Source organism: Callithrix jacchus, chromosome 13 (genome assembly GCF_049354715.1).
Source record: "Callithrix jacchus isolate 240 chromosome 13, calJac240_pri, whole genome shotgun sequence".
Taxonomy (NCBI): Eukaryota; Metazoa; Chordata; class Mammalia; order Primates; family Cebidae; genus Callithrix; species Callithrix jacchus.
Window position 1 is genome coordinate 67,427,552 of NC_133514.1, and position 27,215 is coordinate 67,454,766.

Below are 27,215 nucleotides of genomic sequence, written 5' to 3' on the forward strand. Positions count from 1 at the left end.
ATATACTTCCAAAACGATTTTTTGAAAATATTAAACAGAAATAGAGTACCTAAGAGTTATTTTTTACAGTTATATAATTTAAAAACCACCCCAACCTACCTTCCAGAGAGGGCCTTCATATCGTCTCAATGCTTTGTAGATGACCTGGTAAAAACGGTTTTCATGAAAAATGCATCTACATATTTGAAACATTCAAAATTTTTTTTGAAAAATTATTAGATAAATTTAATCCATTACTCTGTACCTTATTACCAACAAGAATGTGTTTCATTTCAGCACCCTGGGCAAGGTCAAGAGGTTTCTGATCTGTGCAAAATACAAAAAGAAGCCATTAACAGCTTAAATGTGCTATAAAAATCAATGCTGCAATGGCAGCATATAATATTCCTTCCTTTTTCTATCACCTACATCTTTTTCTTTTCCTCTGAAATTACCTACCAGAGAGAGGTGCCATCTCAATTCTCTACAGTCTCCCTTTTGGTCAGTAACTATTAAGCCAGCAAAGCAGATTAACTTCACAACACTCCTACAGGGTCTGTGACCATTCAAGCTTTCTTAAAATGCCCTATGAGTTTTCTATGATTGCTGTAACAAATTATCACAAACTCACAAATTCGTGGCTTAAACAATACAAATTTATTATCTTACAGTTTCAGAGGTCAGAAGTCTGAAATCAGTTTCACTGGACTGAAAATCAACGTGTGGACAGACTGGAGTGCAGTGGTGCAGTCTCGGCTCACCATAGCCTCTGCCTCCCGGTTCAAGTGATTCTTCCACCTCAGCCTCCCAAATAGCTGGGACCACAGGTGTGCGCCACCACGCCCGGCTAATTTTTACATTTTTTAGTAGAGATGGGGTTTCACCATGTTGGTCAGGATGGTCTCGATCTCTTGACCTTGTGATCTGTCCACCTCGGCCTCCCAAGTGTTGGGATTACAGGCATGAGCTACCACGCCCTGCCACCTTTTCCTCTTCTAGTGGCCACCTACATGACTTGACTTAGGGTCTTTTCCTCCATCTCCAAAGCACATCATTCCAACCTCTGCTTCCAGCATTCTGTTTTCTCTCTATATATAGGCGTCCCTCCTATAAAGGGCCTTGCAATTACATAGGTCTACCTGAACAATTCAGGATTTCCCCTTTTTTCAAGATACCTAAGTAATCACAAATTTGGGGTCCAATATTCAGCCGACCACAGGCCCTCTTCAGCCACCTCACTGCAGAACGGGTAGTAGAGATGGCTCACAAGCCGAGGGTGTGATGGTCCATAATTGAGGACAAAAGAAAAAGGTGACCATGAAGAATGAAGCCAGCAAGTTATCAGTGTAATTTTTCCAACCTTACACATGCACATTCCATGTTTTGCCAAACAGCAACAAAAACAGAGTTTGTCTTATTGAAGTTATTTAATGAGTTCTGAAGTGAGCAGCAGGACATTAAGTGAAGGACAAAAGGTTAAAATGAAAAAAAAAGGAACAACCAAAAAACCCCCACAAATAAATCAAACCATCTCCTAGCCTCAAATAGGTTATTAGTAGAGAAATGAAAGCTATCTATAAAAGTTAGAACAGTCTTTTCAAAACAACATATTGATTAGAACTCTGCAACTGTTTATGCAGTAAGGTGATACATTCTATCAAATAACCTTTTAGGCCAGGCGCAGTGGCTCACACCTATAATCCCAGCACTTTGGGAGGCTAAGGTGAAAGGATCACTTGAGGCCAGCAGCCTTAAGACCAGCCTGGGTAACATAATGAGACCTCATCTCCACAAAAAAAATTTTTTAATTAGCCAGGCATGGTGGCATGTGGCTACAGTCCCAGCTACCACTGCACTCCAGACTGGGTGACAAAAGTGAGACTGTGTCTCTAAAAACAAAAAGGGGAGCTGTTAAAATAATATTTTTATAAATACCAAACACCTGGTATGTGTTGCCAATTTTCTGTATGAATATCTCCTAATGAGGGTCTGTTATGTACCAATCACTATTTTAGGTATTGAGAATTCACCAGTGAACACAACAGAAAAAATACTGGGTGGATGGGAAAGCACAGAAGGAGGGGCAGACAGATGATAAATTAATTTTAAAAGATCAAGCAGACAATGAATCATGGTATGCCAAGATTTTTTTAATAAATGATTTGACAGAGTGACTGGGATACCACTTTAGATTAGAGCATAAGAGGTTGATCAGGGAAGGCCTCTTTGAGGAAGGAATGTTTAGGATGAAAGGATGGATCCAGCCTTGTAAAAATACAGGGAAGGACATTCTAGCAGGGAGAACAGCTGATGCAAAGGCTCTGAGGTACAAACAATTCAGCAGGCAAGAGATAAAGTCAGAGAGGCACACAGAAAATACATCACACAAGGGGCTGTAGGCCAGACTTTCGTGAGCCATCAGGAGTTTTGAGTTTTATTCTAAATAGGATGAAAAGCCACTGAAGGGTTTTAAGTAAGAGTAACATGATCTGACTCATGTTTAAAATTCTGCCAAAGCCAAGCATGGTGGCTCACACATGTAATCCCAGCACTTTGGGAGGCTGAGCCGGGTGGATCCCCTGATGTTGGCAGTTCAAGACCAACCTGACCAACACAGAGAAACCCCATCTCTACTAAAAACACAGTATTAGCTGGGCGTGGTGGCGCATGCCTGTAATCCCAGCTACTTGAGAGGCTGAGGCAGGAGAATCGCTTGAACCTGGGAGGCGGAGGTTGTGGTGAGCTGGGATAATGGCATTGCACTCAGCCTTAGTAACAAGAGTGAAACTTCATCTCAAAAAAAAAAAAACTTCTGTCAAGGTGTTAAAACAATTATAATATAAATATGAACTTTGGCAGTTTCATGATTTTGATAATTACTAGAATATTATTAATAGGATAATACTATTGTGCTTGTTTTTTAATAGTCTTATTGAGATACAAATTAACATATAATTCACTCACTTAATCTGCACAAATTCAGTGGTTTTTATTGGTGCACAGAGTTGTGCAACTATCACATGCTTATAGTTTTTCTTAAAAGGTGCCCTTATTTTTTATTAATATACTGAACTACAGATGTTCCCCAACATACAACAGTTTGACTTAATGTTTTTCGACTTTACAATGGGTTTATCAGGGTATTAAGTGCATTTTCTTTCTTTCTTTCTTCTTTTTAGACAAGCACTCACTCTGTCACCAAGGCTGGAGTACACTGGCATGATCACAGCTCACCACAGCCTCGACCTCCTGGGCTCAAGCAATCCTCTTACTTCAGCCTCCCTGGTCGCTGGAACTACAGGCATGTGTCATCACAGCTGGCTAATTTTTGTATTTTTTGTAGGAATGGGGTTTCACCAGGTTGGTCTCAAATTCCTAGGCTCAAGCGATCCACCAGCCTCAGCCTCCTAGAGTGCTGGGATTACAGGTGTGAGCTACCGCATCTGGCCTTAAGTGTATTTTCAACATACAATGGGTCTATGGGGACATGGCCCCAGAGTAAGTTGAGGAGCGCTGGGGATGTACAGATAAAATGGCATGATGGGCCTTCTCTTTCCAGTTCTTCCCAGAATTGGGAAAAGCTGGGTTGAGAGAGTAAAAAAAGAAAAACAACTTTAAAAAAAAAGAAAGAAATAGCAAAATATCTGGAACTGCTTCAAAATAATCCAGGGAGTGGGAAGAGATAAAGAGTGGCCATTACTGCTAAGTTCTGGAGGAGGGGGAATGAGTACATCAATTAATTTTGCTATTTTATTTTTTAAGCTTTGATAATTTCCACGATTTTTTTCTTAAAGATCACTCCGGCTGCTGTGTGATGGCTTATAAATGCGGCCAGGAGAAATGCAGCGAGGCTAATTGCAAAGAGATGGCAAGAGTGCAGGTAAAAGACACTGGTGGTTTGCAGAAATTCTATAAACTCTTTGCTGTTTTTGATACCTGCTTTTCGTTTTGTTTTGTTTCGTAAAAATGATAAACTTCAGAAAATAAAATGTCAGTGTTGAATAATTAAAAAAAAAAGATACTGGTGGTTTGGACTAGAAAGTCAGTAGCAAAATGGAGATCATTTTTTAATATAGAGAGAAGCATGTGGCTTTAAGCTTTATTTTAGAGGAAGAGTTTTTTTATTTTGTTTTTTGAGATGGAGTCTCCTCTGTCACCCAGGCTGGAGTGTAGTGGTGCCATCTTGGCTCAACGCAATCTCTGCCTCCCAGGTTCAAGCAATTCTCCTGCCTCAGCCTCTCAAGTAGCTCGGACTACAGGCACACGCCACCACCCAGCTAATTTTTTGTAGAGATGGGGTTTCACCGTGTTAGCCAGGATGGTCTCAATATCCTGACCTCATGATCTGCCTACCTCGGCCTCCCAAAGTGCTGGGATTATAGGCATGAGGCACCGTACCTGGCCTTGGAGGAAAAGTTGTAGAGCTGTTGATGGGGAACCTGAGGCTGGTGATACATTACTTCTTTAAAAGCTTTTTAAAACATTAAGTGAAAAATTAATAATCAGTTTAATTTTTCTGCCTAGCACATAGGAAAATGTCTTATAAAGGTCTGCCAATTCTGTTATTTTCATTCTACCTACAGGGCACTTTTGAGAAATTATTTCTTTATACAGAGAGAAAGACAACACTATGATTTCTTTCATAGAATTCTGCCCTAATACCAAAAATAAATTCTGAGTTCCTGCCAACTAGATGAAATTCCAGGACAGAGACCTCATTTCTGGACTCAATGTTAAAATGCCTGGCACACAGTAAGAATTCAATAAAATGCTTTTGAATTGAATGAAATAGCCTCCTAGATGGAATCTAGATGGGTTCTATTACCAGTTAAAAAATGCACTACCTCTTTTACCAGCCACAACAAAATAAAGTGAAAAACAGGAATGATGTAATATTTAAAAGTTTGCCTGACACAGATTTGTCCCTTAATGGGAAAACTCAATCAAGATGCCAATTCTGGCCAGCTGTGGTGGCTCATGCCTATAATCTCAGTATGTTCAAAGGTCGAGGCAGGCAGATCACCTGAGGTCAGGAGTTCGAGACCACCCTGACCAACATGGAGAAACTCCATCTCTTCTAAAATACAAAATTAGCCAGGTGTGTTGGCACACACCTGTAATCCCAGCTACTCAGGAGGCTGAGGCAGGAGAATCACTTGAACCTGAGAGGCAGAGGTTGCAGTGAGCCGAGATCGCCCCATTGCACTCTAGCCTGGGCAGGAAAAGCAAAACTCCATCTCAATCAATCAATCAATTAAATGAATAAATATAAGATGCTAATTCTCCTTAAATTAATTTACAAAGAAGGTAATTTCAATTAAATCCCAATGAGGAATCTAAAAATATTTTTTTAAATGCCATCTGGAAGAATAAACAGATAAGGATGTCAAAGGAAGTCCTTAAAAAAGAATAGTGAGGGGTAATCTCAGATATTAAAACATTATCATCACTAAAAGTGCAATACTGTCTAAAAAATGGGCTTTTTAAAAATGCAATACTGTCAAAAGAAGAGACAGATGAGTGAATGAAAAACACTAAAAATTACAAAAAGAGGCTGAGCATAGTGGCTCATATATGAATTTATTTTTTGTCTATGTCCTCCCACCAGAATATAAACTCAAGAGAGCATGGGGACTGTCAGGCTCTGTTCACTGTTGGGTCTCCAGCACCTAGATGGTTCTAGGCACACAGTGGAGGCGCAGCACTGCTGAATGAATGTGATTAAACTGGGAGGAAACAGAATTAAACATTTACCAAATCTCCACCTAAGCTCAGAAGTCTCAGAAGAAATCAAAGAGATCGATTAACCAATTTGATTAAAAATTTTAAATATCCTTGTTATTTTTCAACTTTAATTTTAATTTTTCTTGCAGAGATGGGGTCTCACTATGTTGCCCAGACGCCCGGGCTTAATCGATCCTCCTGTCTTGGCCTCCCAAATTGCTGGGATTACAGGTATGAGCCACTGTAACCAGCTCCTTGATTTTTAAAAAAGAAAAATAAAAAGACTAGGAAATTTTCACTGTATAAAAAAATTATACAGAATTGTTTTTATCACTAGACTTTTGGGTGAAAAAATTATGTTATATCCACATGAAGTATTTTCCATTAGGTGAGCCATAATGACTGTGCTTCTGGGGACGATGTGGAAAACTGTTGATGCTTCATTAAGAGTGGAATTTTAATAGGCCAACTCTATTTACAACCTGTCAACTAAAATGAAGATTCACTTTCTGAGGTGTCTGCCAGTCCTCATCCATTCACCCCTGTGTTCCTATCCACACTCCCAGGAGGAGGCCCTGGCAGCCACCTGTGTACCTTATGTCCCGCCCCTAAAGTCCCAAGTGACTGCACTAGGCACAGACCCCTAACACAAGCAGGTACTAACATTATCTCCCGCTGAAATTTAACACTGGGGTTGAGAGACTGTGGTCTCCTGAATGGAATCACTGGGCAGTCATCTGCCATTATGTATACTGGAAAACAAAACAGCTAGTCTGCTAGAAGACACGGTCAGATCACACAGTGAGAGACGGATACACACAAGGCAGCCATCTTGGTCCCTAACAGTTTTTTGGTTCCCAATTCCATCCCATCTGATGCCTAACGCCATCTCCCACTTTGGAAGATCAAGAGATGCCTGTGTACATGAGTAATATATAACTTTTCTTTTGCTTACATTCTTGAGGTACTATCTGTTACTTAAAACTTTTTAAAAATCTATGTCACTATGGAACATTAACAACTAAAACTAAAACACTAACAACTAAAAACTCAATCTTTGGACATTTGGGATACAGATGATTATACACTTTCCTAGTACTTTTGTTTTCTTCACTGCAACTATGATTTTTTAAAAATGTTCTAAAATAGGCATGAAAATAGATTAGAAGGTTGCCAAAGTAACTGTGGTTATGCTTGGTTAATCTGTGTTTTTTCTCTACTTTTACAACTTTCTATAATGCAAATGTTGCTCTTATGATTTTTCTTTTTTGGAAATGGAGTCTTGCTCTGCTGCCCAGGCTGGAGTGCAGTGGCACGATCTTGGCTCCTCACTTCAATCTCCACCTCCTGGATTCAAGCAATTCTCCTGCGTCAGCCTTCTAAGTAACTAGGATTACAGGTGCGCTCCACCTCGCCCAGCTAATTTTGTTTTTAGTAAAGACAAGGTTTTACCACGTTGGCCTCAAACTCCTGACCTCAAGTGATCCACCCGCCTTGGCCTGCCAAAGTGCTGGGATTACAGGAATGAGCGAACCCACCCAGCCTTTGACTGATTTTTTTTTAAGAGGGAGTCTCACTCTGTTGCCTTGGCTGGAGTGTAATGGTGCAATCTCCACTCACTGCAACCTCCACCTCCTGGGTTCAAGTGATTCTCCTGCCTCAGCCTCCCAAGTAGCTGGGATTACAGGCGCCTGCCACCATGCCGGCTAATTTTTATATTTTAGTAGAGACAGGGTTTCATCATGTTGGTCAGGGTGGTCTCAATCTCCTGACCTCAAATGATCTACCTCCCAAAGTACTGGGATTACAGGCGTAAGCCACCACGCCTGGCCTGAATTTTTTTTTAATTATTCTTTTTCAGAAGATGCTATTCTGACTTTTGTCAAAAACAATTTAATAGCTTTAACAGGAATATTCAACTTTGGTTACTAATATAAACGGTAGAGTAAATACCTATTTGATACCAAAAATCAACTTTTCCATATTTACAAGGGAAGTTTTTTTCAGTTTAGACTGATAGAACTATCTTAATTTTTATTTCATTTGGCTGCTTCTGAATCTATATTTTGAAGGAAAAATCATTATAAAACTCCAGGCAGAAAAACTGCTCAAGTGTTTGGCAAACTGGTAGAGACTAGAAATCACACTTTAACGTCAGTTTTTGCTGTTGTAACTCTTTTAGTTTATCCTTTTCCACTAACTGCCTTCACATCTCTGTTGAAAATTGACCATACTTAAATGCATTGGTATCTGAACTCTCTCCTGCTCCAAGAGCCTGTATCTGTCTTAGGGATACAGGGAAAGGCTCTCTGGGAAAGCAGAGACTGAGCTAGCTCTTGAAGCAAGACTAGGGTTTACCAGATGGATAAGAAAGAAAAGAGCACTCTGGCAGAGAGAAAGTACAGGCAACGTGATGACAACACAGTGAACCAGAGAGCCTCTGGGACAGCTTGTTACGTGTAGAGCTGCATTGTCCAATACGGTGGACACTAATCACACGCGGCTATCCAGTACTTGAAATGTGGCTAGTCCACACTGAGATGTGCTGTAAGTGCAGAAATACACACCAGATTTCAAAGACTTGGTGCCAAAAAAGGAATGTAAGATTTCACTGATAATTATTTTTTACTGATTATATGTTGAAATGGCATTTTTGATATATCACTTTAAATAAAACATGAATAAAATTAATTTCACCTTTTTTTCATTTTTTTTAACATATCTACTAGAAACTTAAAATTACATACATGACTCCCATCATATTTCTATTAGACAGTGAGAGTCTAGAGGATAAGAGCCAGTCAGCCAGGAGATCTCCAATCAATTTTCTTTCTCCTTTCTACTCCTTTTGATGTCAATAAAGCTCAGGTCCTAGCCAGACATAGTGGCATGCACCTGTGGTCCCAGCTACTTAGGAGGCTGAGGCAAAACAGTAACTTGAGCTCAGAGTCTGAGGATGCAGTGAGCTAAGATCGCACCACTGCACTCCAGCCTGAGCAAAAGGATAAGACCCCATCTCTCAGGGCAAAATTTTTAAAAGACATTGGGCGAGGTGGCTCCCACCTGTAAGCTTAGAACTTTGGGAGGCTGAGGCAAGTGGGTCACCTGAGGTCAGGAGTTCAAGACCAGCCTGGACAACATGGTGAAACCCCATCTCTAGTGAAAATATAAAAATTAGCCAGGTATGGTGGTGCATGCCTGTAATCCTAGCTGCTCACGCAGCCGAGGCAGGAGAATCGCTTGAACCCAGGAGGCGGGGGTTGCAGTGAGCCAAGATCACACCACTGTACTCCACCCTGGGTGATAGAGTGAGACTCTGTCTCAAAAAAAAAAAAAAAAAAGTATGTCCCGCTAGCCTTATCCATGGATATAACATACCAGTTATTTTAATTACATATAAAATATATATTAATTGAATATATAAAATTTAACGTAGGTACACTGCCTGCCTTGTGATGAAGTCTAATGATTTAGACAATAGCATATAGTTAATATTCACCTTTGCTTTCAAAAATATCTTTGTATAAAAAAAGTCTCTAAACTTCAAAACTCAAATTCACCAAGGAAAGCATCTTCTAAATCTTACTGTGGTAAGCTCATTTTTCTAGACTGTTATCCTACATAAGGGACTTAATTTGACAGCTCCTATAATGACGCCATACATTTTAAATTAAATGTATTTTTTTCCCTTAAACTCTTGTGATGGCAAAACTATTTTCCTCAAAGCTGGCTGGTTATGTGGGTCTAGAACAGTACTTACATGTAACCCGGCTCTGCCAAGCTTAAGGCACCTTTTATCCTGAGGCTTTTTGGTACTGACCATGATATCTGCTTGACGAATTTTTGTGTTATTATTAAGAAATAAATGTGTTTTGCTCCTTGAAAAAAAAGTTCAGGTCCTACTCACCTCTCACCGAAGACCATTTCGATAGCCCTACTGTATAAGTCTACCCTGCTAGGATGACCCCTGGATGTACCCTCAGATGCAGCAAACTGGGGATTTCACCTATACCTAACTTGTAATTTTCACCTTAACCTTTTCTGATAATCTTCCCTCTGCTGAGAATACCCTTCCCAAACTCCTGCTTATCAAAATCTTACTAGATAATAATGGTATTATTATTATTATTATTATTTTTTTTTTTTTGAGACGGAGTTTAGCTCTTCTTACCCAGGCTGGAGTGCAATGGCGTGATCTCCGCTCACCGTAACCTCCGCCTCCTGGGTTCAGACAATTCTCCTACCTCAGCCTCCCGAGTAGCTGGGATTACAGGCACGCACCACCATGCCCAGCTAATTTTTTGTATTTTTAGTAGAGACAGGGTTTCACCATGTTGACCAGGATGGTCTTGATCTGTTGACCTCGTGATCCACCTGCCTCGGCCTCCCAAAGTGCTGGGGTTACAGGCTTGAGCCACCGCGCCTGGCCAGTATTATTATTAACTACCATTATTATCAAGACAAAAAGGCTCAAGATAAAAAGATAATAATGGAAATGAAGGTACAAAGTGAAGTATTTAGAGATAAAAACATTTTTTTTTTTTTGAGCCAGAATTTCACTCTTGTTGCCCAGGCCAGAGTGCAATGGCACGATCTCAGCTCACTATGACCTCCACCTCCCAGGTTCAAGCCATTCTCCTGCCTCAGCCCCCTGAGAAGCTGGGATTACATACAGGCACACGCCACCATGCCCAGCTAACTTTTGTATTTTCAGTAGAGACGGGTTTCACCGGCCAAGCTGGTCTTGAACTCCTGATCTCAGGTGATTTACCTGCCTTAGCCTCCTGAAATGTTAGGATTACAGGTGTGAGCCACGGCGCCCAGCCACTAGAAATAAAGACATTTTTAAAATCCTACTAGGACTTCAGGATCTGTATCAAGAACCTATTCCTTTATGAAACTATTTCTAACGACTCCAAATCTTCAACAAACACACAGCCCTTCCCAGGTGTTATGTGCTACGCACTGCTCTAGGAGCTGGGTAAACCAGACAATGAAGTATGAGGCCTGCCCTTAGGAGTTCAGTCTCATGGGAGACAGCAACATAAGCCAACAAATACCATGGGGTGTGATTCAGGCTCTGACGGAGGTGAACACAGGGTCCCGTGGGACCTCTGACAATTCCTAACCCAGGCTGGTAGCAGGCAGCAGTAAGCATCCTAAAAAGTGGTGTGAAAAGGCCCTGATGGCATGTTCCTCTTTTAAATACCCAAGACACCTTTAACAGCTTCTCTTCTGGTTTCTGATTCTGTCTTTCAAATTGTCACACTCATTATTTACATATTCCGCATTTGCAAATTTGCCTATTGCCAAAATTCACTGGTACCTCAAGGTCAATATTCACTGTAGTTTCTCAGTCATTCATGAACATGCCCAGAGTGGTGAAAAATGTGGATTGCCCAGTGTTCATTTTCCCAGCTGAGGTAGAAGAAGGTGATACCCGGCCTTCTTGTTTCATTCTAGAAGCTCTCCTACTATAAACAAATGTCCTTGCCACGGTCTATTTAGGGTCACGCTTTCTACCTTTTTTTGTTTTTTATTGGTGACTTCATTGTTTAAAATGACTCCAAGCAGCTGGGCACGGTGGCTCATGCCTGTAATCCCAGCATTTTGGGAGGCCAAGGCAGGCGGATCATTTGAGGTCAGGAGTTCGAGACCAGCCTGGTCAACATAGTGAAACCTTGTTTCTACTAAAAATAAAAATAAAAATTAGCCAGGTGTGGTGGTGCATGCCTATAGACCCAGTTACTCAGGAGGCTGAGGCAGGAGAATCACTTGAATCCAGGAGGAGGAGATGCAGTGAGCCAAGATCGCACCACTGTACATCATCCTGGGCGACAGAGCAAGACTCTGTCTCAAAAAAAAAAGTGGCCCCAAGCATTGTGCTGAAGAGCTGTCTAATGTACCTTAGTGCAAAAGGCTGTGATGTGCCTTAAGGAGAAAACTTTACTCAGGCATGAGCTATGATGCTGTTGGCTATGAGTTCAATGTGAATGAGTAAACAATATGTATTAAATAGGAACAGCAAAAACAAACAAGGTTGCATAATGATCAATTCATGAAAATGTCATGACCTGAGGCTTGCAGGAACCTAACCCCGTATTTTCCCCTAGGAACAATAACTCAGCCTTCCCTAATTCAGTGCTGGTGGCAACTTTATAGAACACAGCTACTGCAAATAACAAGAATCAACTGCACTTATCTTTCCTTTGAGGGTAAGATCTACCTTTGTCCTTATTTTTTCTTTTGTTTGAATGCCTTGGCTCCAAAATTAAATAGAAACCATACAGTTTAACAAAGGCTGGATACTGAAACAAAACAATCTTATGTAGTATTGACTTCATTTTATAGTTTCAAAATGGCCAATGATGGTTTTTGCCACATGCTTACCATTTTTGTTCTTCAGATTGGGGTCTGCTCCACTTCTTAAAAGCTTTAAGGCACACTGTTTATGGGCTCGGTAGGCTGCACAATGCAAGGGTGTATTTCCTAACTGATCCGAACAGTTAACATCAGGAGGATTGGGCCTGTTGAGCTAACATTTTAAAAAATGCAATGCAGAATTATATATCAAAGATAGACTTTCTCTCATAATTCACAGGAAATTGTATCAGCAGAGCCTGAAGAATAGCCAGGGGCCTTGGCATCTAGGCTGTTAGTGGTTTCTTGCTCACTAAACTAGCCAACCCTGCCACTCCCATGCTTATTCTCAGATGCCCTGAGATAGATCTCAGTCCTGTGTCCGGGTCTCACACTTCTCTGACAACAGACACTCTGCACCATGCCAGCACCATCTCACACACCCAGACATTAAGATTTCATAACAATTTACTTGCCCCTACCAGCCTTGCAATTCACACTTGTGACAGCAGAAGTCCAAATCGGTCTGCCAGTCTTTTATGAGTTAAAACCATCAATGTTAAATGTGTAAATGTCAAGGTTCTACTGAATTTGTTGTTCCCAACTTATTGCTTTAGACACTTCTTTATATAGCCTCCATTTCACAAAATTTAAAAACCGGTTTAGGCCCTATACTTAGAAACCAAAGAGGCCTTTTCAAATGAGCCAAAATAACTTTAAAGCAAATGGCAGTGCTTCAGTCATGAATTCAGAACAAATTTAGAGTTTCATGTTTAATGAGACTGTGCAGGAATGAAAACTGGAAAGTAGGTCTTCTAAGGGGGAAAAAAACAGGAAAATCTTTCAGTCTAATGTGGTATAAATGTTCCAAAATACTGTTCCTTCTTTGCATGGTACCTTCCAGAAGTGTAGCATTCCTCCCAGAAACTACTGCTGAGCAAAACTAGAAAAACTGATTCCTTTCTAGCGTCCTATTTATTATGTTTCAATTGGCTTAATTACAGATAAATGTGTGTGTGTATACACTATTTACCATTGTTCTTACACTATTTACCATGAAAAGTCAAATTCTTATCCATCAGGTTTTCAGGGGGATTGGGGCAGGTATAAATCAGAAATTCAGGGAAAAAAACCCCACCATTTAAAATGTGTCCTGCTTAAACTATCACCATGCTAAGTGTTTTTAGATATTTAAGAACTTTGGTTCTATTATTATGATCTCTGGAGTTTTGGGTTCCACAATTTAAATTATGTACTTAACATTAAGTAAAAATTTTCCTGAAGTATAAAGAAAAAATGTTTTTTGTCTTTTTGGGTTTTTGTGTTTGTTTTACCAGAGCGGTGAGTTCTGTGGTTCTGCCTTCTCTTGCTGCTGCTAAAAGTAATTCTTCAAGCTTTCTTTGTTGAGTCCTTTCTACAGCTGCAAAAGAAAAGTGCTTATTACCCTGTTGCTAGTCAGGATCTAATTACAAATTCATTATAAAGTGAAAATGATGAGAAAAATCAAAATGTTTTGGATTGTAATTCAAATTCAGTTAAAATGTATTGTTATTATCTTACCATTCAGATTACAGAGTTCCATTTACTTCAGGTTTGGATGAATTTGAGTTTTTAATTCAGAATTCTTTAAGTATTTTACTCACGATGATAACCATCAAAACTAATTATAGATTGCTTTTACATACTGAAATACTATTACATATTTGCCTTGGAAAGGTAGGTAAGTGAGGTTCATACCTTCCAGAACCTTAGAATGTGAAAAATAACAATAAGAAATAGCACTGATAGAAAGACATACATGTCATATAAATATATGCAGACACATCAATTATAAATTGCCACATAAAAATGTAAAATAAATGTATGTATGTACATATGTATGTTGAGCTAAGGACTCGCTCTATCAGCCAGGCTGGAGTGCAGTGGCATGATCATAGCTCACTGCAGCATCAAACTCCTGGGCTCACACAATTCTCCTGCCTCAGCCTCCCAAGTAGCTGGGACCACAGGTGTGCCCCCCACCACACTTTAATTTTTTTGTAGAGATGGAAGTCTTACTATGTTGCCCAGGCTGGTCTCAAACTCTTGCCCTCAAGCAATATTCCTGCACTGACTTTTCAAAGCACTGGGATTACAGGCATGAGCCACCTTGTTCAGTCTATTTTTATTTCTTTAACAAATACGTTAGCACTTACTACATGCCAAGTGCTATTTAAAGCTCCTTAAAAATATTAACTCATGGCCAGGCACGGTGACTCACGCCTGTAATCCCAGCACTTTGGGAGGCCAAAGCCGTGGATCACAAGGTCAAGAGATAGAGACCATCCTGGCCAACACAGTGAAACCCCGTCTCTACTAAAAATACAAAAATATTAGCCAGGCGTGGTGGCACGTGCCTGTGGTCCCAGCTACTCGGGAGGCTGAGGCGGAGGTTGCAGTGAGCTGAGATTGCGCCACTGCACGCCAGCCTGGAGACAGAGCAAGACTCTGTTTAAAAAAAAAAAAAAAATTAATTCATTAATTGTTAAATTGATTTTTATAGACAAAGGAACTGAGGCACCAAGAGGTTATGGAATTTAACCAAGATCACACAACCAGAGGTGGAGGAACTGGGATGTGAACTCCAGCAGGCTAGTTCCAGAGTCCATGCTCTTATCACTACACTTCCTCTGAAGTTATACTCACAGGAAAAGAGCAACTGGAATCCAATTTGTGTAAGAGACTGGAATATGTAAGTAAGATCTAATTTCTGCTAGATCTGAATTCTATATTTTAGTTTACAGAAAGGAACTAATTTCAGAGAAAGGCTTGGTGATCCCACTACATATACATCTACAATGTCCTGTGCAAAGGCTGCAAAGGAGGAACTAAAAGGTTTTCTAGCTTATCCTGGCTAAAGTCAAGTAATGGACAGAGAAGCAGGTGGGGGAGCCAGGTGACTGGGGAAATAGTAATTACTATGTGCTAAATGCTGTTTAAGACTCTACCCATACCATTACATTTAAACTACAGCTAACACATATATTGAATCCAGGCCTTGCTGAAACTAGTTTACTTTCATCTTAAGAAATAAGTAGGCTGGCTGCAGTGGCTCACGCCTGTAATCCCAGCACTTTGGGAGGCCGAGATGGGTGGATCATGAGGTCAGGTGATCGAGACTATTCTGACAAACATGGTGAAACCGGTCTCTACTAAAAATACAAAAAATTAGGAGGGTGTGGTGGCAGGTATCTGTAGTCCCAACTACTTGAGAGGCTGAGGAGGGAGAATCACTTGAACCCAGGAGGCGGAGGATGTAGTGAGCCGAGATTGCGCCCCTGCACTCCAGCCTGGGCAACAGAGCAAGACTCCATCTCAAAAAAAAAAAAGAAATGACTAACATTGTTATATACTATTATCTTCTTTTCTCACATTTTTATTTTCACACCCAGACTCTCTACCTCAGAAGGCGGCCAAGCCTCTCTGTAGACCGTTCATGGCTTCTGCTGCTGGGATGCACTGTCTTCAATCTTTCCTCCCGCTGGTTCTATGGCTGCTGAACTGTGACCTCTTTGAGAACAGTGACATCTCCTACACCTCTCATACATCCCTCCACTACTGCATGTATCACCCTGACCTTTAATCTATTCCCTCCATCATTCTTGAAGTCAGGTACTTGTTTCTATCTGTCTGTGTAACCTAAGCATTTATGACAGCATCTGGCACAATGCATAGTTGGTTAATAAATATGTGTGGAATACTGAAATAATGTTTGTCCTAGATTTTAGGGAAGGAAAATAAAAGATACCCTATTGTGGCCGGGCGCAGTGGCTTCATGCCTGTGATCCCAGCACTTTAGGAGGCCAAGACAGGCGGATCATGAGGTCAGGAGTTTGAGACCAGCATGGCCAACATGGTGAAACCCCATCTCTACTAAAAACACAAAAATTAGCAGGGTGCAGTGGCAGGCACCTGTAATCCAGCTACTTGGGAGGCTGAGGCAGGAGAATCACTTGAATCCGGGAGGTGGAGATTGCAGTAAGCTGAGATAGCACAACTGCACTCCAGCCTGGTGACAGAACAAGACTCCGTCTCAAAAAAAAAGATACCCTACTGTTGCTTTCCAGGTTGTCTAGGCTCATAAATGAAGTAAAATGGCAGGAATTTGCAGTTGAAAATACTATACATGTTCTTACATTATGTTCCTGTCCAGTATTCTTTCAGGACACTGAAATAAAACTACTAATCACATCAATGAAAAGCAAATATTCTAGTCTGGGGTGGTGAGGCTTCTAGAATGCTGATAATGTTCTGTTTCTTGATGTGGATGCTGTTTACAGAGACGTGTTCTACAGAAATAGTTCTACAGGGAGCTATACGTTCATGATGTGAACTTTTCTGCATATACTTTGTATCTCAATAAATATTCTTAAAGCAAATACCACCAATCCAAAAAATATCTGTCCTATAAGAGTTAAATTTAGTATCACTCTAACTAACTTTCCATCAGAATCAAGTTAGTGAGGATCTTAGAGGTCACAAAGTCTACCTCAGTCCTGACTGATGCTTACATACATGCAGAGAATAGGCTGAATAGTAGTACACTTGAAATGCAGGCAAGCACCTGGAAAATACATTTCATTAATGATAGCAAATCTTTACTTTGCAACCACTATAGTAATCAATGATTAGGGCAAATATTATCAATGAATGCTAAAACCCCTGAGTAGAAGTGTATTGGTAAATAGGGTATTTACATCGTCTCAATTTTTCTCCCTGCAGGTCATTTATTAATTACAAAGGGGAGGTGCCTTTACAGTGGACCACAAAGTGATCAGAGTTAACATCACTAGTAATGAAACAAAGTGACATTATGTGCCTCCCAAGATGATGCGCTGGCATGAGATATAAACTCCCCTACATAATATTCCTGACAGAAACACATATCCTGAATCAATTCATATGAAAAGAGAAAACCCAAAATCAAGGGACATTCTATAAATAATTCCACAACCGATCTCCTCTTCAAAAAGGTCAGTATTGGCCAGGTGCCAAGGCTCATGCCTATAACCCCAAAACTCTGGGAAGGCAAATTAAGAGAACTGCTTGAGGCCAGGAGTTCCAGACCAGCCTGGGCAATATAGTGAGGCCTCATCTCTATAAAAATTAAAATAAAATAAGCCAGGCATGGTGGTACATGCCTATCGTCCCAACTACTTGGGAGGCTGAGGCAGGAAGCTTGCTTGAGCCCATGAATTCAAGGCTTCAGTGAGATATGATCACACCCCTGCACTCCAACCTGGGTGACAGAGTGAAACTCTGTATCAAAAAAAAAAAAGTCAGTATCATAAAAAAGGTTGAGAAATTATTTTAGATAAAAGGAAACAAAGGACATGATGTCACAATTAAATGCAATGTGGGATTCTGGATTAGATCCTAGATTGTAGGGGGAAATGGTACAAAGGACATTATTTAGACAACTGGCTAAATTTGTATATAAAAATATATATCATATATTATTTTAATGCTAATTTTCCTGAAATTGAGCACTATAGTGTGATTATGTAAGAAAATAATCCTTTTTTAAGAGATACTGAAATATTTAGGGGTAAAGTATCATTATGTTTGCAAATTACTCTCAAATAGTTCAACAAAAAAAGTTAAATAAAACTAAATAAATAACATCAAATACATAACAGTCTAAACCAGATGTGGTAAAATGTTAATAATTGGTGAATTTGAGTGAAGGACATACAAACGTTTACTATAGTACTCTTGAAACTTTCCCATAGGATAGACATTTTTCAAAGTAAAAAGACAAATAAGATAAAGAAGAAGACAGCATTAGTAACAGTACCTGAAAATAGTCTATCCTTTGCTGAATACCTCAATCACGTACCTTTCAAGGCAATCCAAGTCATTATTCCTAATGTTGGACCCAAAGATAAACCCCCTGCTACTCCATCAACTGGGCAATCGACCAGCCCTGGTTTGGCCACAAATTAGATTATCCGTCCTCCCAAGTAGCAGCTCTCAGGTACTTGAATATAATTTCATTGTGCCTGCCTATGTCTTTCTTTCAAGAGTAAATCATTTCCTGTCTCTCCAGGCATTATCCTATGACATGGTTTCTTATTTGTTTGTTTATTGTTTTTTTGAGATGGAGTCTGTATTGCCCAGCCTAGAGTTCAGTGGCGCAATCTCGGCTCACTGCAACCTCCGCCTCCCAGGTTCAAGCCATTCTCTTGCCTCAGCCTCCCAGGTAGCTGGGATTACAGGCTTGCACCATAAGGCCCAGCTAATTTTTATATTTTTAGTAGAGACAGGGTTTCACCATGTTGGTCAGGCTGTTCTCAAACTTCTGACCTCAAGTGATACATCCACCTCGGCTTCCCAAAGTGCTGGGATCACAGGCATGAGCCACTTTGCCCAGCCCCTTGACGTGGTTTCTGATCTATTTATGGTCTTATGGTCTACTTACGGTGGGTTGCTCAAGGTACTTCCTGTAGTCTGTCAATGAGCCATTTAACACTCTATCCACAAACGATATATGTGGGTAAGGTGCTCTCATTAGAGCAGAATCACTTAATTACGTCTCTACTTCTATTTCCCAGGCTAAGACCACATCAACTGACAAATCATATTACCTGTAAAGTCAACTAAGCCCTCTTCCTTGTGCAGTTTGGGTTTTGAAATATCTTAGAGCATGTCTTTACAACTGCCCTTATTAAATGTCAACTTGTCAGGCTAACCTAACATTCCAGTCTGTCAGGAAAACCTCAGTTCTGGGTTCTCTTCTTGTTATAATTAGAATGACAGGACCTAATCAAAGACAGTACCTCACCCTCCCTGTTAGGTCACAAATAATTAAAGGGCAGGAACCACAGCTAATATGTGTTCCTAAATTCATGTAACACAGTGCCTGACAGAAGATGTTATCTGTTAATTTGCTTGTTCATTGACAAGGAGAGGGTTCATTATGAATGCAAAAACAAGCTAAGACACTGACCTTAAAAGTCTGACAAGTAGACATGGTGGGTTTATTTTATTTATTTATTTATTTATTTAAATTACAATTATTTAATCAGAAAAAAAACCTCTTAAGCAAACAAGGTAAAAATAGCTAATATTCTACAGAGTAATTGAAATTCACCCTGTGGTACTCTCCATTTTCTTTCTTTTCTATTTTTTAATTGCATTTTAGGTTTTGGGGTACATGTGAAGAACATGGAAGATTGTTGCATAGGTACACACATGCAGTGTGATGTGCTGCCTTCCTCCCCATCACCTATATCTGGCATTTCTCCCCATGCTATCTCTCCCCAACTCCCCACCCCCACCGCTGTCCTAACTACATAACGAGTGAGAAGATTTTAGCTCTGAAGACTAATTGAGGGTGATAAACAGCAGGATCTTGGTTTTTACATAGATAAAAATACGGGAAAATTTAAATGAAGAAATCAGCATCCTTTACATACAAAATTATATTGGCTTTCTCCAAATTCTAAAGGGAAGAAATAAAGGGTATGTGTGAAATTGCAACTCTAATTCAATATCATTACTCATTTAGCAGAAAATTAAAGATCTCTTCTCAACATTAGAAAAACTACTAAAAAATAATTATAGCGAAGCCCTGGCCATTCAAAGAAAGATCCTTTTATATGAGAGTCTCTAAATTCAGGGTCTTTCCTCACCCAGGCTGTAGTGCAGTGGCCCTTTGAGGCTTACGGCAGCCTCAAACTCCTGGGTTCAAATGATCCTCTGTCTCCCAGTGGACTTTGTAGACAGCCTGATATGGAGTCTCAAGAAGATTAAAAAATGTCTCTAATTTCAATAAATGGCTGCAATCCAAAAAAAAAAAGTCTCCAAATTTAAGTACCAAACGTTTTCGTTCTAAATTACTTTAGAGAAAGTCTGAATGATTGCAGACTCATGGTTTCTTAAATGTAAATTCCTCTTTGACATTCACAACAATGAAGCTCAGCCATCAAGAAATTACTGCCGCCTGCTATACTGCAATGAAGTCCTCGAGAAAGCTGAGAAGGCCAGACACAGTGGCTCACACCTGTAATCCTAGCACTTTGGGAGGCCAAGATGGGGGATCACTTGAGGCCAAAAGTTCAAGACCAGCCTGGGCAACATAGTGAGACCCCCATCTCTCAAAAAAAATTTTAAAAAAAGAGCCAGGTACAGTGGCTCTCGCCTGTAATCCCCGCACTTTGGAAGGCCAAAGTGGGTGGATCACTTGAGGTCAGGAGTTCAAGCCAGCCTGACCAACATGGTGAAATGTCGTCTCTACTAAAAATACAAAAAAAATTAGCAGGGCATGGTGGTGTGCGCCTGTAATCCCAGACTCAGGAGGCTGAGGCAGGAAAATAGCTTAAACCCAGGAGGCAGAGGCTACAGTGAGCCAAGATCATGCCACTGCACTGCAGCCTAGGTGAAAAGAAAACTGAGCCAGCCAGAGCTATCTTCCCCAACATCAAGCAACTCTCAAAAGCAATACCTCTTACAGCTTGCACTGACACCTCTTACTGTCCGTCACTTCTGTATTCCTTGTTACAGTTCATCAGCCTATTAGCCATATTCCCTTATGTATTTACTTTTCTACTTTTAGTTTTGTTGAGTATTTGAAAAACAAGTATTTTTTGAGACCCAAAAAAACAGACTGGCGGTGGGGGTGGGGGGTGTCTCACTCTGTTGCCTGGACCGGAGTACAGTAGCACAATCAGGGCTCACTGCAGCCTCAAACTCCTAGGCTCAAATGATCCTCCTGCCTCAGCCTCTCAAGTAGCTGAGACTACAGGTGCACACGACCATATCCACCTAATTTTTAATTTGTTTATATGTTTTATAGAGGTGGGGTTTTTACTATGTTGCTCAGGCTAGCTCGAACACCTAACCTCAAGTGATCCTCTTCCCTCAGCCTCCTAAAGTGCTAAAGTTACAGGTGTGAGCCACCACACCCAGCCTAAAAAACAGATTTTTAAAACTTGCCATAATTTTGTACGAATTAAGAGTTAAAAAGTTTTAATTGAAGAAGCTATCATATAGGTACTTGTGTGTCTCATCAATGACTCCCAGATCGCATTATCATTAGAGCATTGGCTGGCTATCCTCTATTTTGTCCTCTTTCTCAGAAACCATTTTTAGTCATAATCTGAACCTTGGTTATAATGAAAGTAAATGCTGTTTATGTTCACAGCCATGATATTTACCTTCAAGCATGCTTCTGATTTCTTCGGCATGAGTAACTTCTTTTGCTGTCTGTCCACTCCCATTAACAACAGTAGCATCAGCATTATATTCTAAGAGAAGCATTACCAATTCCTAAAAATCAGAGAATTTATTTTTCACTATTAAGCTAAGATTTTATTGTATTACCACCCTTTTCCAAATTACTAACTACTAGAGAGCCTCCACAATAGAAAAAGTACCATGTGAAAATCTTTAAATCACATGTTATATCTATAATAAGTGATTTAACTAATTGTGATAACACTTGACAATTGCCCAAACAATTGCGAATCCACAATTAATACATAGCCAACTTCTAGAATTGATTTTTTCAGTGACTTATCTGGCTGTTCTGCCAAAATAATTCATGTGGTCAAATTAAATGTATTTATTTAGAGCCACTATTTAAATTATAGAAAGAAGTACATTCACTAAACATCATTCCTCTAAGGCCTGTTGAGAAATATAATATCTGCCCAACAGGCCAAGATTTTAAAAAAATTAATCTTGATATTTAGACAAAATAAAGCATTATTTTCTAAAGTAATACACCATTATTGACTGATAGGAAACACCATTATTGAAGAAATGGTTTATAAGGAAGCATTAGAATTAAGCATTAGATGAGCATGAAGATTTCCTGAAGTCAATATTCAACAATAGATAATACACCACATCTTTTTATTTAAGTGTCTAGCTGCTCTTTTAGAAATTTCAAATAAATTGATAATGTACATATGTGCAGTATCACTGGGTCAGTTATATGACTTAACAAGACAGCAGAAATGGAGGAACAGAATTTCTAATATTGCAGAGAGCATTAGAAATTTGATGTTAAGATACACAGCACCTAGGGAGAGATGACGGATAGCTGGCTCCTCAGTCTTGCACTAAGGGAGGCTGAAAAACAGTGCTGTTCTAACTTCTAGACTGACAGTGCCTGTAAAATATGAAATGATATCCTGTGTCGCTACATGTTACGCTGTTCTAGGAATTTCATCTTTCCTTTGGGCCACAACATACATTTCCTACATTATTTTGAAATGTTTTCATAGAAAAAAAAATGTTTAAATAAAATCTAAAAAACATAAACAGGAAAAAAATACATATAGTTACTATCCTCATCATTTTATGACCACTAGAAACATTTTGGTGCTTTTCTTACTAATCATTTTCCCCATGCGTAAATTTGAGTTTTCATAACATAATTTTACTTACATGCCACAATTGTTTCATACCTGTAATATTTCCCAGTACAGTATATAGTGTTTATAAACACATTTTTCATATTTGAGTATCATTCTATAAAACATACTACCACATTTTAAATATAAGGAAAAATTTAAAATATCCTAATATTTTAATAAAGTGAATTCTCATAAAATATCTGAACATTTCCTATCATCTTAAAGGTAACATTTTGGGATTCATGTTTTCATACTTTACATAAATAGTTCATATCAGTTAAAGAAAGTAGAACAACCCACAGAATGAGAAAAAAAGTACAAATGAACATTTGCAACTCAACAAAAAGACAACCCAATTAAAAATGGGCAAAGATAGCAATGAACAATCCAAAAAGGGAAACTAAGAAAAACAATTCTATTTACAGTAGCATCAAAAGGAATAAAATGCTTAGAAATAAACTTAACCATGAAGACGAAAGGCTTATACACAAAAGACTCAGCATAAAACGCTGCTGAAGGAAATTTAAAATGACATAAATAAATGGGAAAACATCCTACCATCATGGATGGAAAGACTTAATATTGTTAAGAGGAGAATATTACCCAAAGCTATCTATAGATTCAGTGCAATCCCTATCAAACACCAACAACATTTTTATAGAAGCAGAAAAATCCCATCCTAAAATTCATATAGAATTTCAAGGCACCCCAAACAGCCAAAATAATATTTAAAAGAAGAACGAAGTTGGAGATACAACTTGATTTCCAAACTTACTACAAAGTTTGGAAATAATCAAAACAATGTGGTACTGGCATAAAGACAGACATACAGACAAATAGAACAGAATAGAGAACCCAGAAATAAACTCTCATATATATGGTCAAATGATTTTTGACATAAGTGCCAAGACAGTTTTAATGAAGAAAAGACAGTCTTTTCGAAAAATGGTACTGGGAAAAGTGAATATCCACATGCAGAAGAATGGAGTTAAACCCATAGCTTACCCATATATAAAAACTAACTCAATAGGTCAAATATGTCAAAACTAAAACTATTAGAAGAAAAAAAATACCAAGAAAGCTTCATAAGACCTGATTTAGCAATGATTTCTTAGATATGACACCAAAAGCAAAGGCAAAAAAATGAAAAAATAGTGCTCTGCCTGCTTCTGGATGAGCAAGAAGACTTGTGCTCTGGTTCTCTGACTTCCTCAGCAGCATGGCCCCCAAAGGCTAGTCTGCATTCTCACCTCAAAAGAAGAAACCTAGACCACCTTCTGCTCTGGGACTGGAGTAGACATCAGCCTCAGCAGGCTTGCCGAAGAAGGGAGAAAAAGAACCGCAAGAAGCAATTGAACACATTGATGAAGTACAAAATGAAACAGACAGACTTAATGAACAAGCCAGTGGGTAGAACAGAAATGTAACAAACTTCGCCAACCATTTTTTCAGAAGAGGTCAGAATTGATTGCCAAAATTTTGGGGTAACAACATATGTCAGCCATCCACAAGTGTCTGCACTGCTTGGGAAGGAGGACGAAGAGGCACTGCATTATTTGACCAGAGTTGAAGTGACAGAATTTGAAGATATTAAATCAGGTTACAGAATAGATTTTTATTTTGATGAAAATCCTTACTTTGAAAATAAAGTTCTCTCCAAAGAATTTCATCTGAATGAGTGGTGATCTATTGTTAAAGTCCATCGAAATCAAATGGAAATCTGGAAAGGATTTGACAAAATGTTCAAGTCAAATGCAGAATAAAGCCAGTAGGAAGAGGCAGCATGAGGAACCAGAGGGCTTCTATACCTGGTTTACTGACCATTCTGATGCAGGTGCTGATGAGTTAGGAGAGGTCATCAAAGATGATATTTGGCCAAACCCATTACAGTACTACTTGGTTCCCGATATGGATGATGAAGAAGGAGAAGGAGAAGATGATGATGATGAAGAGGAGGCAGGGTTAGAAGATATTGATGAAGAAGGATGAGGATGAAAGTGAAGAAGATGAAGATGATGATGAAGGGGAGGATGAAGGAGAAGATGACTAATAGAACACTGAGGGAGTCCAACCTTCCTTTTTAAAAACTTTTTCCAGTCCCTGGGAGCAATTTGTAGTTTTTTTCCCTCTTGTGCTCAGTCACCCTGTTTTTGAGGTCTCTTTTCTCTACACCATGGTTCTCAACTTATTTTAGGGGAAATATCTTGAGCAGAATACAGTGGGAAAAGAGTCTCTACCCCTTTCTGTTTGAAATTCATTTTTATCCCTTCCTGTCTAAACAAAAACTCTATGGAATCACCACCACCAAGCTCTGTGGGAAAAAAGAAAAACCTGCTCCCTTCACTCTGCTGGAAGCTGAAGGGTGTAGGCCCCTGTGTAATACTGCACAGAATTCTAGCTTATTTCCTCCTTTCTCTGTATATTGGGCTCAGAGAGTACACGGTGTCTCCATGTGAATATGGACAGCTGACATTTACCAACATGTATCTGTCTACTTTCTCTTGTTTAAAAAAATTAAAAAAAAAAAACTTTAAAAAATGCGGTTGTAGAAGGTCAGCAAAGGCTGGGTTTGAGATGTGTGGGTGGGTTACGTGGGCATTTTGACAACATGGCTTCTCCTTTGGCATGTTTAGTTGTGACATTTGACAGACATCCTTGCAGTTTAAGATGACACTTTTAAAATAAATTCTCTCCTAATGATGACTTGAGCGCTGCCACTCAGTGGGAGAATCAGCAGAACCTGTAGGATCTTATTTGGAATTCACATTCTCTATTGTAATTTTATTCCTGTTTATTTTTAAATTTTCTTTTTGTTTTACTGGAAAAGAAAGATGATGCTCAGTTTTAAACTTAAAAGTGTACAAGTTGCTTTGTGACAATAAAACTAAATGCGTACAAAAAAATGGAAAAAAATAAACTTCATCAAAATTTAAAACTTTCCTATCAAGAGAAAAAGGAAATTCAGGGAATGGGAGAAAATACTCACAAATCAGATATCTGATAAGGGATATATGTACAGAATATGTAAAGTATGTCTAAAACTCAAAAATGAAACAAATAACCAAACTGAAAAATGGGCAAGCAACTTGAATAGACATTTCTCCAAAGACAACGTACAAATGGTCTATAAGCCCACAGAGTGATGCTCAGCATCAGTTGGATGCAGTGACTCACACCTGTAAACCCAGCACTTTGGCAGGCCGAGGCAGGCAGATCACTTGAGGCCAGGAGTTTGAGACCAGCCTGGCCAACATGGTGAAACCTGGTCTCTACCAAAAATATAAAAATTAGCCAGGCATGGTGGCATATGGCTGTAGTCCCAGCTACTCGGGAGACTGAGGCAGAAGAATTGCTTGCACTCGAGAGGCAGAGGTTGAAGTGAGGGGAGATATGCCACTACACTCCAGTCTGAGTGATGCAGCAAGACTCTGTCTCAAAAAACTAAAACTAAAAATAAATAAATAAGCAGTGTAGGTTAAACACAATGGGTATGTTCTCCACGTGGAGACAGCAGAAAAGAGGATTTGCAGTGAAAATTATTCAAAGACCAACTCAGATATTGTGTAAGGAACAGGTGCTGGAGGAAGATGAGGCCCATTTTAGGTGCATGAAGTTTCAGATGCCCAAGGGGCAGCTAGGGACACCCAGCATGCATGCAGAGGACCTGGATGCCTAGAACATAGCATGAGGTCGAAGTGCCGGCGTCCAACATACTCCAGGAACAGAAAATAAGGGCATAGAGTCAACTGGTCCATTGAGGGGGAAAGTTTCAAGAGAAAAGAGAATGGGCAATTTTTTGATTTTTTTGTTTTTGTTTTCTTGGAGGGAGACAGGGTCTCACTCTGTCACCCAGACTAGAATGCAGTGGTACGATCTCAGCTCACTGCAGCCTCAACCTCCTGGGCTCAAGTGATCCTCTCACCTCAGCCTCCCAAGTAGCTGGGACTACAGGCATGTGCTACCACACCTGGCTAATTTTTGCATTTTTTGTTTTTTTTTTTTTGTAGAGATGGGATTTTGCCATGTTGCCCAGGGTGGTCTCGAACTCCTGAGCTCAAGTGATCTGCACACCTCGGCCTCTCAAAGTGCTGGGACTACAGGCATGAGCCACTGCACCCAGCTGAAAAGAACTTAAAAAAAAAAAAAAGAACATCTATAATGAAGGGTAAAGAAAAAAGGCAGGAACCATAAAAGGAGCCATGCCTCCTCCCAGAGAAGGAGTCAGCCTTGTTAAGGTGTGGCTATGGAAAAATAAAAAAAACAGTGTGCAAACAACTGCTTAAAGCATGTAAACCACTGCTGACCTTCGGAAAAAAATTCAGTTAACTGGGAGAGCCAAGACTCAGACTAGAAAGGGTCAAAATAATGAGATGTTAAGGAAATTCAAAGGCCAGGCACAGAGGCTCACGCCTGTAATCCCAGCACTTTGAGAGGCTAAGGTGGGCGGATCAATTGAGGTCAGGCGTTCAAGATCAGCCTGGCCAACATGGCAAATCACCGTCTCCACAAAAATTAGTCGGGCATGGTGGTGGGCACCTGTAGTCCCAGCTACTTGGGAGGCTGAGGCAGAAGAATTGCTTGAGCCCAGGAGGTAGAGGTTGCAGTGAGCTGAGATCATGCCACTGCACTCCAGCCTGGGCAACAGAGCAAGACTCTGTTCTGGGAAAAAAAAAAAAGAAAGTTGATAAAGGAGATATAGATATATTTTAATTTTTTTTTAAATGCAGTCATCCTCCTCAGAGAAGCCTT

General features: G+C 39.7%; 1 protein-coding gene, 1 long non-coding RNA gene and 1 pseudogene across 14 annotated transcripts in view; 2 read left to right on the forward strand and 1 right to left on the reverse strand.

Annotated features, from left to right (window-relative positions):
- Nucleotides 1–27,215, reverse strand: part of OSBPL1A (oxysterol binding protein like 1A) — a 237,688-nt gene that overhangs the window by 159,650 nt on the left and 50,823 nt on the right. For 11 of the 13 annotated variants that reach the window (XM_078347903.1, XM_078347899.1, XM_078347902.1 and 8 more), the window contains 5 exons: nt 21,261–21,372; nt 13,398–13,483; nt 12,094–12,238; nt 245–306; nt 100–144 (listed from right to left, as the gene is read on the reverse strand). In XM_078347903.1, coding sequence (XP_078204029.1) covers nt 100–144; nt 245–306; nt 12,094–12,238; nt 13,398–13,483; nt 21,261–21,363 — 441 coding nt within the window. In that variant the 5' untranslated portion in view covers nt 21,364–21,372. The remainder of the gene's footprint in view (nt 1–99; nt 145–244; nt 307–12,093; nt 12,239–13,397; nt 13,484–21,260; nt 21,373–27,215) is intronic. The other 2 variants (XM_078347904.1, XM_008979617.5) reach the window with 1 other exon arrangement.
- LOC118146852 (uncharacterized) lies at nt 3,769–14,743 on the forward strand. Its single transcript, XR_004732939.3, has 4 exons — nt 3,769–3,859; nt 5,853–5,934; nt 11,817–11,918; nt 14,606–14,743. It is a non-coding gene; the product is annotated as an uncharacterized LOC118146852 (long non-coding RNA).
- LOC108588073 (protein SET-like) lies at nt 23,671–24,600 on the forward strand (annotated as a pseudogene).